The 12919-nt window shown below is 37.2% G+C and overlaps 1 protein-coding gene across 1 annotated transcript; it reads left to right on the forward strand.

Moving 5' to 3' along the window:
• The first annotated feature begins 1906 nt into the window (after positions 1-1906).
• Positions 1907-4524, forward strand: LOC108679421 (1,2-dihydroxy-3-keto-5-methylthiopentene dioxygenase). The gene is made up of 4 exons (XM_018168043.2): positions 1907-2175; positions 2510-2629; positions 3004-3183; positions 4066-4524. Exons 1-4 carry the CDS (start codon positions 2047-2049, stop codon positions 4174-4176), a joined length of 540 nt encoding a protein of 179 aa, XP_018023532.1. The 5' UTR covers positions 1907-2046; the 3' UTR covers positions 4177-4524.
• The last annotated feature ends 8395 nt before the right edge of the window (positions 4525-12919 follow it).

Consider the following 12919-nt stretch of genomic DNA (forward strand, 5'->3'; position numbering starts at 1 on the left):
CTTGTTTTCTCTTCCATGAGTCACGGAGACACATGTTGGGCCCAGCTACGAGCTGTAAGCAGCTAGAGTAAGAAGAAAAAGCACCTTCCCCCTGAAAATTTGGCGCTCTTTTTAAGCATCAGATTCATCAATAGTCGTGTGGGGAGTTATCTCATGGCTCATCCGATATTAGGTTTCTGCTCTTAGGAGATGCATGCACTTGGTACATTTTAGAAGTGATGAAATTTGCTGGCGGGCTATCGGCACTATGGCTGGAATTCACAGTACGAAGCAATTTCCTCTGCATTTTAACTGACATTGTAAGAGGATAAAAGTTAGATCGTTGAAGCCCTTGAAATTATCTTCCGGAACTCTCTTGTTTTATTGACTTATGACGTTTATGAGAAGTTAGTTTGTATCTCAAAATGAACGAACTTATATTTCCATTCGAATCTGTTCCTCGCTTAGTACCAATTGGTTTTAACCTTATTACTCGTTGGTATTCGTGAATGAAGTTATACGATAGTACTTCCACATTTCTTAAATGTGATGATTTAATCTAATGGTCTCAAATAACATTAATTTGATCACATGAACAGAATTTATTCCATAGCCCTCAGGGAAAATCCTTCTGAGGAGATCTCCTCGGCAGTTTTTTCGGGGATTTGGCAATCCCCAGGGACCTCCCGAGCCTCTTGATATGCGATTTGAAATTTTATAAGCGTACTTCTTTTCCTGCCTAGTTTATGGTAAGTATCGTACATCGAAGATTAGAATGACTTACGAGGATTGCATATGAAAATTTTTTATTCAGCTTTTACTCTGTGTCAAGAACGTGATTCAGAATGAAACATTACCATATAATATAAACTGATTAGATAAATTATTTCGGTCTGAATGCATATCGTTCTTTTCTATTGCGCAATGTCAATCTTAACTGATCTTTAGTTGGAATTCACGACGCGTAAGTGGAGAATTAAATAAGATCTCGCACTAGCCATGTTCGACATAATGGGAAACAAAAAAGATGTTCTATTAATTACAAGTCTAGCGCAATTGCTCGTAAGTTTTCATTCATGAACACATATCCGCTGTCTAGTCAATGCGCCAAAATTACATTTGCCATAAAATAAAGGCTTCACCCAATAAATTTATGCAAATTTACTTTCATAATAGCTGTGACATAGAACATTTAACTGGTGAGCTACTGCACCTCATTGCATCATTGCTTCGACTGACTAGAAGCTGTACACGGACCTGATTTTTTTTATCTCTTGGTGTCGACCGACAAGTCGACCTTCGAACCAAGATCAACTATTCAGCTCCGTTGCTGTACTGGCATCAAGATGCCGGACTCTATTCTGTGTCTTCTATCGCTTCTGTAATGAAGCTCTATCTAAAAGAAACTTAAATTTTGAACTGTAAAACCGAAGTTATTTTTGCCGAGTATTGTTTGCCTTCTCACTGAAGTGAACAAGGCCGAATTCTATGGCAAATTAGTGAGTGAGTGATGGCTTTGGTGAGCAGCTACTTGAAGAAAGTTGTTGGATATGCTTCGGACAAACGAGTGACCGTTCTCCAACACAACGTTCGCTTTTTGTTTGAGCTTTTCTGTTTCTTTCTGCGGATTTTATAATCTATTATGTTGCTAGTTACTCGTCTTCCTTAGAGTTGTATAATTTTTTTAACAAGGGCCAATTTTTCAGTGAAAATTTGAGTGAATACACGTCTCGTAGGGTGTGAATTATATTTGTATGCTCAGCTGACGTTGTAATTTTAATTTATTGTAATTACTCTCGCAAAATTTTCAAATCTCTCCACAAACTTGATATAAAGTTGCTTTCGCTTAGACATGCGACTAATATTCAGTTTTTAACATGTGATAAACATCCTCTTGACTCAAAATACGGTGAATAAATGGTGTTTGAGAGCATTCTTGAGACTGAATATTTCTTATCGAGTCCTTTGAAGTATAATTTATAAATAAACTTGTAGATATATTTTCCAGAGACGTATGAGTGTTCTATAATAATATATTATAGGGAAGAATTATAGTTGAAGAAGACAATGGTTCGCTGTTGGTATGCGGCTGACGTCACGCCTGAGCGAGACCAGCGTTCAGAGCTGCAACTGGACCCGCCCCAGCCAATCGACATCCAGCAAGTCGGCGAGCTGACAGGCGTTCTCTACTGGAAGGTAGAAGCCTTAAACCTGCTTCTCGTTTCTATGTGTTACTTATTTATTTAGTATTGAATAATTCATAATGCAAAAAATTCATGTACGTTGTTTATGTGTCTCTTTGCAGGAACTATGGTTTTTTTCTTTAATAAATGTGCATTCATTTTTTATTGACTGAATGGGGGCAAACCCTTCCGCTTTTCCCCTGTTTGGAGCTTCAGTAAACTCATCGAACTAAATGACGATTATAGAACAAGTAGAAGAAAGTAAAGCCTAACTTTTGAATAGTATTGTTTCTGCTTTGCATTGTAATTACCAAACTGCATTTTAGGATATTATTCATGCCTTTCAGATCGATGCTGACAACTACAAGTCGGAGGGCATTTTGGACAAAATTCGCAAGGAAAGAGGCTACTCATATGAAGATGTCATCGAAGTTAGCCCGGACACTCTACCCAACTATGAACAGAAGGTTTGTTACAATGACTGAATCAGACTCATATGCAGTTTTACTTCATTGCTTCAACGAACACTTTCTGTTGTTCGGTAAAGTGTTCGTAGTATTTTTTCATATTAAATATCTCGAACTGCAAATACTTCACTACTAAATATAATTCTAAGCTTGAATTTCATATAGATATGTGTTCGTTCTATTTCTAAATAGCAGCTATTGAAATTTCTCGAGGCAATCCATGTCTAACGTCTTCGTTTCGTAAATTTATGTTAATGTGTTCATTTCAGATTCGACATCGTTTGGGACATCATGATAGAGACGCTTCCTTTTAATTATAAATTCCTCTCCAAAAACAATATTCCTAATCACTGAATTTTTCTTTGCGTTTTAAGATAAAGAATTTTTTTGAGGAGCACCTCCATACGGACGAGGAAATTCGTTTCGCTCTGGCGGGCTCCGGCTACTTCGACGTAAGAGACCCGCAGGACCGCTGGATCAGAATTGCTCTGGAGAAGGGAGACCTGATCGTTCTGCCTGCTGGCATCTACCACCGCTTCACCCTCGACGAAAAGGTTATACGGACGAGTCCAACTCTAAATGTCTATAGGTTGTTAACTGATATTTCTATGTTTTGATTTCCTTGTAAAATGCGGTTGAGTTCGGCTCGATGATTTCTGATTTAGCTCACAGTCTTATCTCGTTTTGGGCTGAAGTTAAGCTGAACAAGGCTATTTTTTCGGGCAAATTTGGTTTGGCAGATGTAAAATCCTCGACCTTGGAAGCATTTGAAGATATTGTGAATTTATCTGGTCTCTGGGCTGCCTGAGGTGTTAATAGTGAGAAAATTAGTGAGGTAGTGTCAACCAATAGAATAAGTAGTTTCCTACTAAACACCTTTTCCTACTAAAGACCTTTTTTTCCTACTTCCTTTTCACGTATATAAACACAATTTCTACTTTTTAGATAATTTTTAAAAAGTAAATAATAAATAAACTATGTTTTATTATTTCTATGTGGAAGCACTCCACATAGCTCAAAATTTTTTGCGCTTTATGTATTCAGAAGGGGCCACTGCACACTCAGTTAGTCACTGTTTGCTTAGTTTGCTGAAGTTTTGTCAATTATGTTGCTTAGTTTACTGAATCCTGAGTTCATATTAAGCATCTTGCTATTAATATTGTCAACTATTATACATGTTGTGGGCTTTATGAAGCTAGGCGAAAGAACTTTTTCTACCTGAAATGTGCACAAAGATTTGAATCAAGTGTATACCTACCAAGCACTGAAAATTTAAAGAACTTTTAGGAGCACTTTAGACATTTTGCGACTTTGCCTGTGAATATCAAGATTCTAAGACACTGGCTTGAATACGAATATTAATTTAGAAGTAAATATTAGGCGTGCTGTTTTAATAAATGCTTTATTTTCTGCTCACGCGAAATAATCTCCGTCAGAACTACATCAAAGCGATGCGGCTGTTTGTCGGCGAGCCCGTGTGGACCCCGTACAACCGTCCAGCTGACGACATGGAGGCCAGGAAGCAGTACGTCCACAAATTTTCCTGAAAAAATTTTAAATAGTGTTTATTTTCTTTCTTTTAACTTGCAGTTGGTAATGTGTTTATTATTAACCTCTATAACATGAAAATTTTCATCTCCGACGAATGTGAATTTAGGATTAAATCTAATGTCTGAATTGCTGAATTTGATTAGCTCAAAGTCAATTGTTTATGTTGGACATTTACACAATACTTTAAACTGTTTTAAACTTGAAGGATATTTTATAAATTTACCTAGATAAAAAAACACGTTCACTTCATATTCTGCATTCATTGTAATGGTATACAAGCGTGACAATTAATTTGTGTATACTTAACTGGCTTCTTAAATAGTAGATTGGTGGCTATACACTCAGAAGGTGCCAACTGTACGTAATTTCACGTACACCTATGCAAGAAGCAATTTTTTGCGTTAATTAGACCTGTATTTAGGTACCCTTACAAAATTCGTGGTCATGACTACCCTGAAATGGTAGTACTAAATACCCTCGTTATTGGTCCAACCACGGCATGGCTCTGTAATGAGTTTGTGTGGTGCCGAAGATAGTTGTGGCCTAGCAGAGATTGTAAATAGTAGCATGTTCTAGTGCATTGGGATGATCCCGGTGCTGATTGTATTAAGTGAATTCCGCTTAATATTTGAGCGTAGGAGAGTTTCAAATGTTTAGTGCCAACAAAGACGGAACTGATGGTGTCTTCTTTGTTCCGTGCCGTGCAAGAGTCAACTGCCGTGCCGTCTTGAGTATACAGGAAAAGAATCGGCGTTACAACCGTTAGGTTGGGTAAAAATGACCGGCAAAGTTTGGTGAGTAAATAATAGCTACCAAATTTGGTTGTGTAGAGTTTAGCGAAAGTATATGGAGTAAACTAAAGAAAACAAATTCAGTTCAGTGACGAAGAGCGACCGAGTTTGGTTCTGTATAGGCGATCAACGAAGTAAGATGCAGTAAAAAAGGACAACTAAGTTCGCTATAATAACAAAAGAGCTTTTGTTGTTTCTTGCGCCATCGTCACGCTCGCAAGGGGGAGGCTCCGGTGGAGGCCGAGGGAGGGACACCGGAAGAGGGGGGAGATGGGCAAAGGAAGGGAGGGTGGCCAGGAACGTCACCGCCTCCACAGGACTGTCCCACAGTGAGGAGACTTGCTATTGGGGGTGCATCTGCGTTATAACGAGACCTCTCTGGAAGGGCCAAATTGCCCCCATTTCAACCTCACTGGGAAGCCGTGTGGAGATGGTTCCCTGGAGTGTTGCGTCCTGGGAGGCGCTACCCGGTTGGATTGGACCAACTGTTTTTTTTCTGATGGGGGACTTGGAGTCCCGGCTGCCAAGTGCATGTACCTTCTCCTGCTTAGTGGTAACATCGAGCCAAATCCGGGCCCCATAACCTTGTGCCCCACCTGCACCACGCGTATAACATCTTCTCGCGTTAGTGGAGGATCTATCTTGTGCAAAAATTGCAGTTCCACCTCAAGTGCACCTCGCTTCCAACCCTTAGACATTATACCAGCAGCTGGTACTGCTCATTGTGCCGCCCTGTGACATCACATCCGCACTGCAAGTCCAACAGCATACACCGGCTTCCCACTCGCCGGTGCGCCCCCCGGCTCCGCTGCCACCTGGTCCACTGCCTGGGCCTCCCTTCGCCTCGCCCAGTCCCTTCCGCTCGACCACAAGCCAGCACACCGCCGACCCGCCATCAAGACCTTAACATCCAACAACTCCTACGCACCAAGCATGTCGAACTCAAATAATACATGCACTGTAACAAAATTCACGTCGCCATAATATAAGAGACAAAGCTCAGGCACTCGCACAAGACACCACCCAACCCAAACTACACTGCCATCAGGCAGGAAAGGCAACACGGGGAAGGCGGTGGATTGATTACGTACATCCACCACAGTATGGCCTACTTGGAGAAAACTAAGCATGTCCAAGCGCACATTGCTGCCCCCGTAACCACATCACAACAACATGCAACGCCGCGTGCTTCTTGCAACTCTACGTTAGTCACATTACGCCACGTGCATCTCCCCACACCATGTGTATCACATCAGTCAAACTCGAAGCAATAATTAAATGTGGTCGGGTGCTAGCCCCCACACGATTTTAGTGCCAACGCTGGGTCAGGTTTTGATAACGATTAATGTGCCAACGGCTGCGGTAGGGCTTGAACTACGATTATGATACCTGGAATCGGGAGATTAGAGATTACGTTTAGAGGACATCATAAAATAACCCTTTCAAACTAATTGCCCCTAGACGAAGTCATCCTAAAAATAGGAATGAACTATGATATGATATAACAGCATATTAGCATGCTTTTATAACTATGGACGTCAACGATGTCTTGGCGCAGCCTTACTCACAATAACAACTTCAATCTTCACTCAATAACATGAACTTGGTATCACAAATTCTAGAATCATCCACAGTAACAGACGATAGAGAAATACACAGATAGGGGAGCCATAATAATATAGCAAGATTAGCAACCTAATAAAAGGTAACACTGAGCGGGAGGGCGTGAGCTGCTACACTTCATTCGCTCAAGTTCTGTTAGTGCACCGTTGTTATGAAGAAACTGACGAAGAACCGCTCGGATACGCGCTACATTCATCGAAGAATAATTTCGTTATTTTTTGCTATTGTCCACGCACTTATTGAGTGCACGCCTGAGTAAGCTAAGGTTTTACGAAAGAATAGATATGGGTAGGTAAACTTTGTGTATTGAATGTCGATAGGTCGTGCCTGGCTACCGCTAGCGCGTTCGCGCCAGAAGCACGGCGCCGGTCAAACTAAGCTTGTAGCCTAGCTGTAGGGACGAGTTACACATATATGTCGGAGTCTCGTACTCTCGTTTGAACTGTGATCAAGGTAAGACGTGTTCCATTGCCTTGCAATCTCAGTGTGACTATAATTCCAGTCAAGCCATATGGCTGGAAATCCTGAGTCAGCCGATCTTATAGATCCAGGTGTGCTGGACATACAGCTTCAGGAAAAGCACATGCCCACTGAGGCCCAAGGGCCAAGGGCATGGGGCCTTGCGAAGGGTTAGGACCGACGCACGGCGTTGGACCGATAAGTACTCACAATAATTCCCTGCCACCATGGCATGGAATATATCTACTTGGCGAGCCTCAACTGAATTTTTCGAGCTGTGGTTTTATGGATTTGCCAGCTGTGATTCCATTTCTTCGAGCCATGAATTCCATATCTTGGCCATGAAAAGCCATTTATGAGGCGTGAATTTATTTACAAAGTATATGCACGTGTTACCCCAAATCTCTGGTTTTACCCTAAAACGGTCAAACAGCAACAGAAAAATTTGTCTTTACTGTAAGTTGAGCATGTGTTAATGCAGTCTGACCGCTTTGACATGACTGCAACTATGCGCGATCTTCAACAAAACGTTTAGTTGATTTGTTTACATTACGATGTTTATGTTTTTTCTACAGGATATTTTGGCGGGAACGGTAAAGCAATGTGGATTGTGCAAGTTGAAAATTATATGAAATGATATGTTTGCAAAGTGCAAACTGCGATTTTTCAATCAAACAAAAATTTATTACATTCAAGCCGCAAGATTTCATAACTAATGAAATTATATGATATTAGAGCCGAGATATTTCAGACAAAAATAGGACTTTTCCAGCCCTGCCACATTACACCACCTTCCACTGCAGTGAAAATTGATAAACTGAGCTCATTAAAAACAGCCGCACTTCCAAAATCGCGTGTGGTTTGACATCCAATCCCGTGTTGGCAATGCCTCAATCAAGTTAGCTAACTAGTCGTTTATCTGTAGGGTAGTTGACAAATTTTTGCAATGAATGTTTTCTAAAATGAAAAAAAAACATCCACATTCGCAAAAAATTCTCGTGATTGGACAATACCAACAAAGTTTTTGATGTCACACAAAATTATGTGATAAACTGTCACTCTTTCACTGTGTACGTTCAGATCGTGCTTCTACGTTTACATATGACAAGGCCGCAAGGCGGTGTCACACACTGTTGTTTTGGTTGTATCTAGTTCGATTTCACAATAAATAGACTTGATCCACATTTCATACTGAGATTTAAATGATTGAAAGTTTTTTAAATTCTAAAAACCCATTTATATGTTTCAGATTTGAATTTTTTAAATTTTTTTGCCCTATTATGTTAAATTTATCTTGATAAATTCACTTCAAATTCTGAATTATTTTGTCTGCCATCGCGAGTTTTCGAGCATTTTGTGTCTTTTAGAAAATGTTGGTTGTTTAAAAGTTGAAACTATTTCATTATATAAAACATAGAACATGTACCATATAGTGCATTAATAATACAATTTAATTTAATAAAAATTAATTTTTAATTTAAAAAATATAATCAGATTTTTAATTCAACATTTTTCTAATAGAATTTAATTCTACAGCATGTAGCATCTAGTGTATTAATAAATAAAATTTAAATTAGTTCAATTTTATTTTAATTACTTTTTTAAATTTAATTCTACAGCTTCAACCGTTAAGAATGAGCATCATAGGAATGAAAGTAAAACTGTCGTTCATACATTACAAATTGAACGACAATGGATGGACTTGAAAGGTATTTCATTAATCCTGCTTATATATAAGAACGGAAATGATGCTTCTATTTCAGAATGATAATGGAAATGTCCCTACTATTTCAGAAACTTTTCTTGAATAAACTTTCGAAAACTAAAGTTCTGTAATCAATGGAGTCTTCGAAATTACAAAATCATTCAATTTAAAATTTTTAGCTATATGAGTGAGATTGTCATTTGTCAATCATCATAGGATCTGTAAGAAAGAATTAGTTGTTTTTGATGTAAAAGAATGTTTTTGAATTAAAAGAAATGCAATATACCATAAAATGGGGTAAATTAGACCACTTTTATTTTTATAAATGATGCCATTTTTTTACTAGCTAAATTAAACTTGAATTGAAACATGAAAAATACAGGTCTATACTCTAGCTTCACTCACCATAAATTGCTGGCTCTTTACCCCATCAGGGCTGACATTAGGTGGTCTAAGTTACCCCATTTGGGGACGGCGCCCCCCATTTGCAAACTATGACACTTTCCTAAAATTTGTCATTTGCATATGTAACTAGAAGAGTTCTACTACAATACATCAAAACCTGGAGTTATTTATTCAAAAAATAAAAAAATTGGAGGTGGTACTCTGACAGGCTTTAAATAATAGCTTTTTTTTGTGGGTCACATTTTTAATTTTTTAACCTATTAGATATGCAAACTTTTCAAATCTTTCTATTGTGTTATGTAGCCTCAGTATTAGGCCTTTAATGCCCATTGACAATATTTTTCTATGTCAAATAGTTTTTGAGTTGTGGGGGTTTTTGTTAAAAAAACAAAAAGTGGTCTAAGTTACCCCGCCGGTCTAAGTTACCCCATTTTACGGTACTTGATTTTTGGAAATACGATGCTAAAATTAATGATCCGTATTAGAATTCAACAGACGTTACGCTTTCAGAATTATTTTCAAAAAGTTTGTACCTATTTAGAATTTATAATTCTACAAATTGCATAACGCAATGCACAAATTCAAGATCACCTATGAGTATGAATTTAAGTCTCATGACTGGAGAGATTTCAAAATTTTATATACTATCATGTATGCATGATATAAGCTTTTTGTCCTTTTGATGAACAAAGTTCATTTAGGTTCTATTGGGTGTAATGGGTAGAACAATGCAACATATTAGCAGCTAACGATCGGTTGGCCATCAGTTGGTTATTTCCAAAGATCGGTTGATGTTCGGCTCTTGATAATGCTGATAAATGGTGTACAAATATTGGGGTAGATACATCGTCCAAGAGTTTTGATGCAAAGATTTTTATTTAAAGGATAATAAATTGATTTGCAATTGTTTAATCCCTCTTATGGATATAAATAAAAATCATTTGATTTATTTCAAAAGCATTTCATAAATTAGCATTAAAATATTTCCTATGAATAAACCAAGTCAAAGTAACAAAATAATTCAATTGAATTTTTGTTCGTTTGATCAGAAACAACATAATTAATCATTCTCCTGCACTAAGTATACGAATGATTAGTCGGACGCCATTACCGTCCACAATGATCATCCCGCTAGATTATGCACCGGGAGCAGGAGGCGGGAATGAAGCTAGGTATTTAATTCAGTTGCATGCTGGCCCACGTGATATGTAGTTCTGCTCATCTGAACTCTGAATCTTGTGTTTAGTGTGCATGATGGAAAACTCGGCTTTGCAGCATAGTTATAATTACTTAATGAAGTTTAGTTCATTGCAGTCAACTTAAGAGACAAATTTTCAACTAACTAATACTTTTTATAAGTCTAATTTTAATTGTGGAGTGAAAGGTGCAGGCATACAACTTGCAAGTGATTAGGTACTTAATAGAAACTGAGCAAGTTAGCGTACATGTTTTAAGCCTTTAAGAAGTTCATTTTTTGCCTCAAATAATGATGTTGGATCAAAAAAGTGGTCTTGGGGGATCGAAATAAATAAATAACAATAACAAATAATAAATAAATAATATATGAACCTTCAAAATTAGAATTCCATCCTGGTTAACAAAAGTTCACGACTAGGCCGCACGATTCCAAATCTATTAAAAATTTCTCACTTTGGAGCCAGGATGAGAGAATTGACAGTTCATATATTATTCCTGATACACCTAGACCAGTTTTTTGATACAACAACATTATTTGAGGCAAAAAAATGAACTTGTAGGCTTAAAACACGTATGGGTATGCTAAGTCACTGTAAAGTAATCACTTGGAAATGTTGCGTGCCTGCAAGGCTGCAGCTTTCACTCAACAATTAAAATTATAAAAAGTATTAGTTCGTTAAAGATTTGTTTTTTAATATGACTGCAAAGAACTAAACTTCATAATGTAATTACAGCTACCGTGACCGTGCTGTAAAGCAGAATTTTCCATGATGCACACACTAAACACGCAATTCATGGGAGCAAGACTAAATAGAACAACAAAAGCTAGCCCCCGGCATGCAACTGACAAAAACAAATGATGATCACGGCAGTGGCGGCATGGTGTATAACACTCATATGCTCATTGCAAGAGAATGATTAATTATGATATTTCTGATAAGAGGTTTGAAATATTTTTGGAAGCCTAAAACTTGTACAAATTGTTTTGTTACTTTGACATGGTTAAGTTCAAAATAAATATTCTAATGCGAATTCATGAAAAGCGTTTGAAATAAATTGAATGATGTTCATTTATATCTATAGGTGGGAGTAATTCGAGTAAACAATTACAAATCGATTTATTATCCTTTAAATAAGAATCTTTGCATTGAAACTTTTGGATGATGTGTCTACTGCAATATTTGTACAGTGGTATCAAGAGTCAAAGCCATCAATCGATCGTTGGATGGCTGCAAATATGTCGCATCATTCTACCTATTATGGTCAATAGAACCTAAATAAACTCTGTTCATCGAAAGGAAAAAAAGCTTATATCAAGCTTACGTGGTAGTACAATAAATTTTGAAATCTTCTCCAGTCATGAGACTTAAATTCATACTCATAGGTGATCTTGAATTTGTGCATTGCATTATGCAATTTGTAAAATTAGAGATTCTAAATAGGTACAAACTTTTTCAAATTAATTCTGAAAGCATAACGTCTATTGAATTCTAATTTTTGAGCTACTATATCAAGGACAATGATGCAATTCGAAAAACAGGGGAAAACGTCTAATAATCGCACTAAATATGGTTGACCCTCAAAGCTATCTGATAGAGATCAAAGAACATTAAACGGCATTATGAAAAAAATAGGCAATCTACAGCTACAAAGGTGCGTGCAGAGTTAAATCAGCATCTCAACAATGAAGTTTCTACCAAAACCGTTTGTCGTGAGCTTCATAAGGGTGGATACCATGGAAGAGCCGCTATCAGGAAACCTCTACTTTATAATTACTGTTCATGTTTTGTATTTAATTTAATATATTATTTAATTATAATAATAATTTAAATACTGTTCATGTAAAATGTATATTACGTATGTTTGACCAGCACAACATTGAGCCACAGACTCAATTGCCATCTGCAAGCCGGAGGACCAAAGAATCGTGTGCACGAGGCCCACAACAAAACCAAAACCTATGCCATATTGGAGGCCTGCACCAGCATTGTCATGCAGTGCCCCAATGCTAAGAGACTGTCTATAGCAGAGGTTCTCATCATCAAGGACGAGTCTCCTGCTATCAATTTGCAAAGCACTGGATTTGTCAAAACATTACAATTATTCTCAGATTAATTAAATTTTTATTTTAAACCACAGCAAGATACTTTTTGTATGTACTTATGTCACTTCCAAATTTCAATTTTAAGCATTGTAATAACTCTACACCTACTTGATAATAAATATTGAATATTTGAAACGTTATTTATATATATATTAAATTTTATCCAGTAAATTAAAAATTATCCAGTAAAATTAACAATTTAAAAAATTGTTAATAAACGTATACTCTGGTCTTCATTCAAACCTGCACAAATACCAATATTAGAATTAGATGGCAGAATATTCTTGTTGAAACATGTACTATAATTGACCAGAGAATGCATAATATTACAATTTTCAGGGAGCCAAAAATTCTTCAGATGACATTAATAGATCAAAGTGCAGGTCACAGCAAGTACTTATAATATATTTAATGACGCTTCAAATATATCAACATTCATTTTCAAGTTTACTTGA

This window comes from Hyalella azteca, unplaced genomic scaffold (genome assembly GCF_000764305.2).
Source record: "Hyalella azteca isolate HAZT.00-mixed unplaced genomic scaffold, Hazt_2.0.2 contig6661, whole genome shotgun sequence".
In the NCBI taxonomy this organism is placed as follows: domain Eukaryota; kingdom Metazoa; phylum Arthropoda; class Malacostraca; order Amphipoda; family Hyalellidae; genus Hyalella; species Hyalella azteca.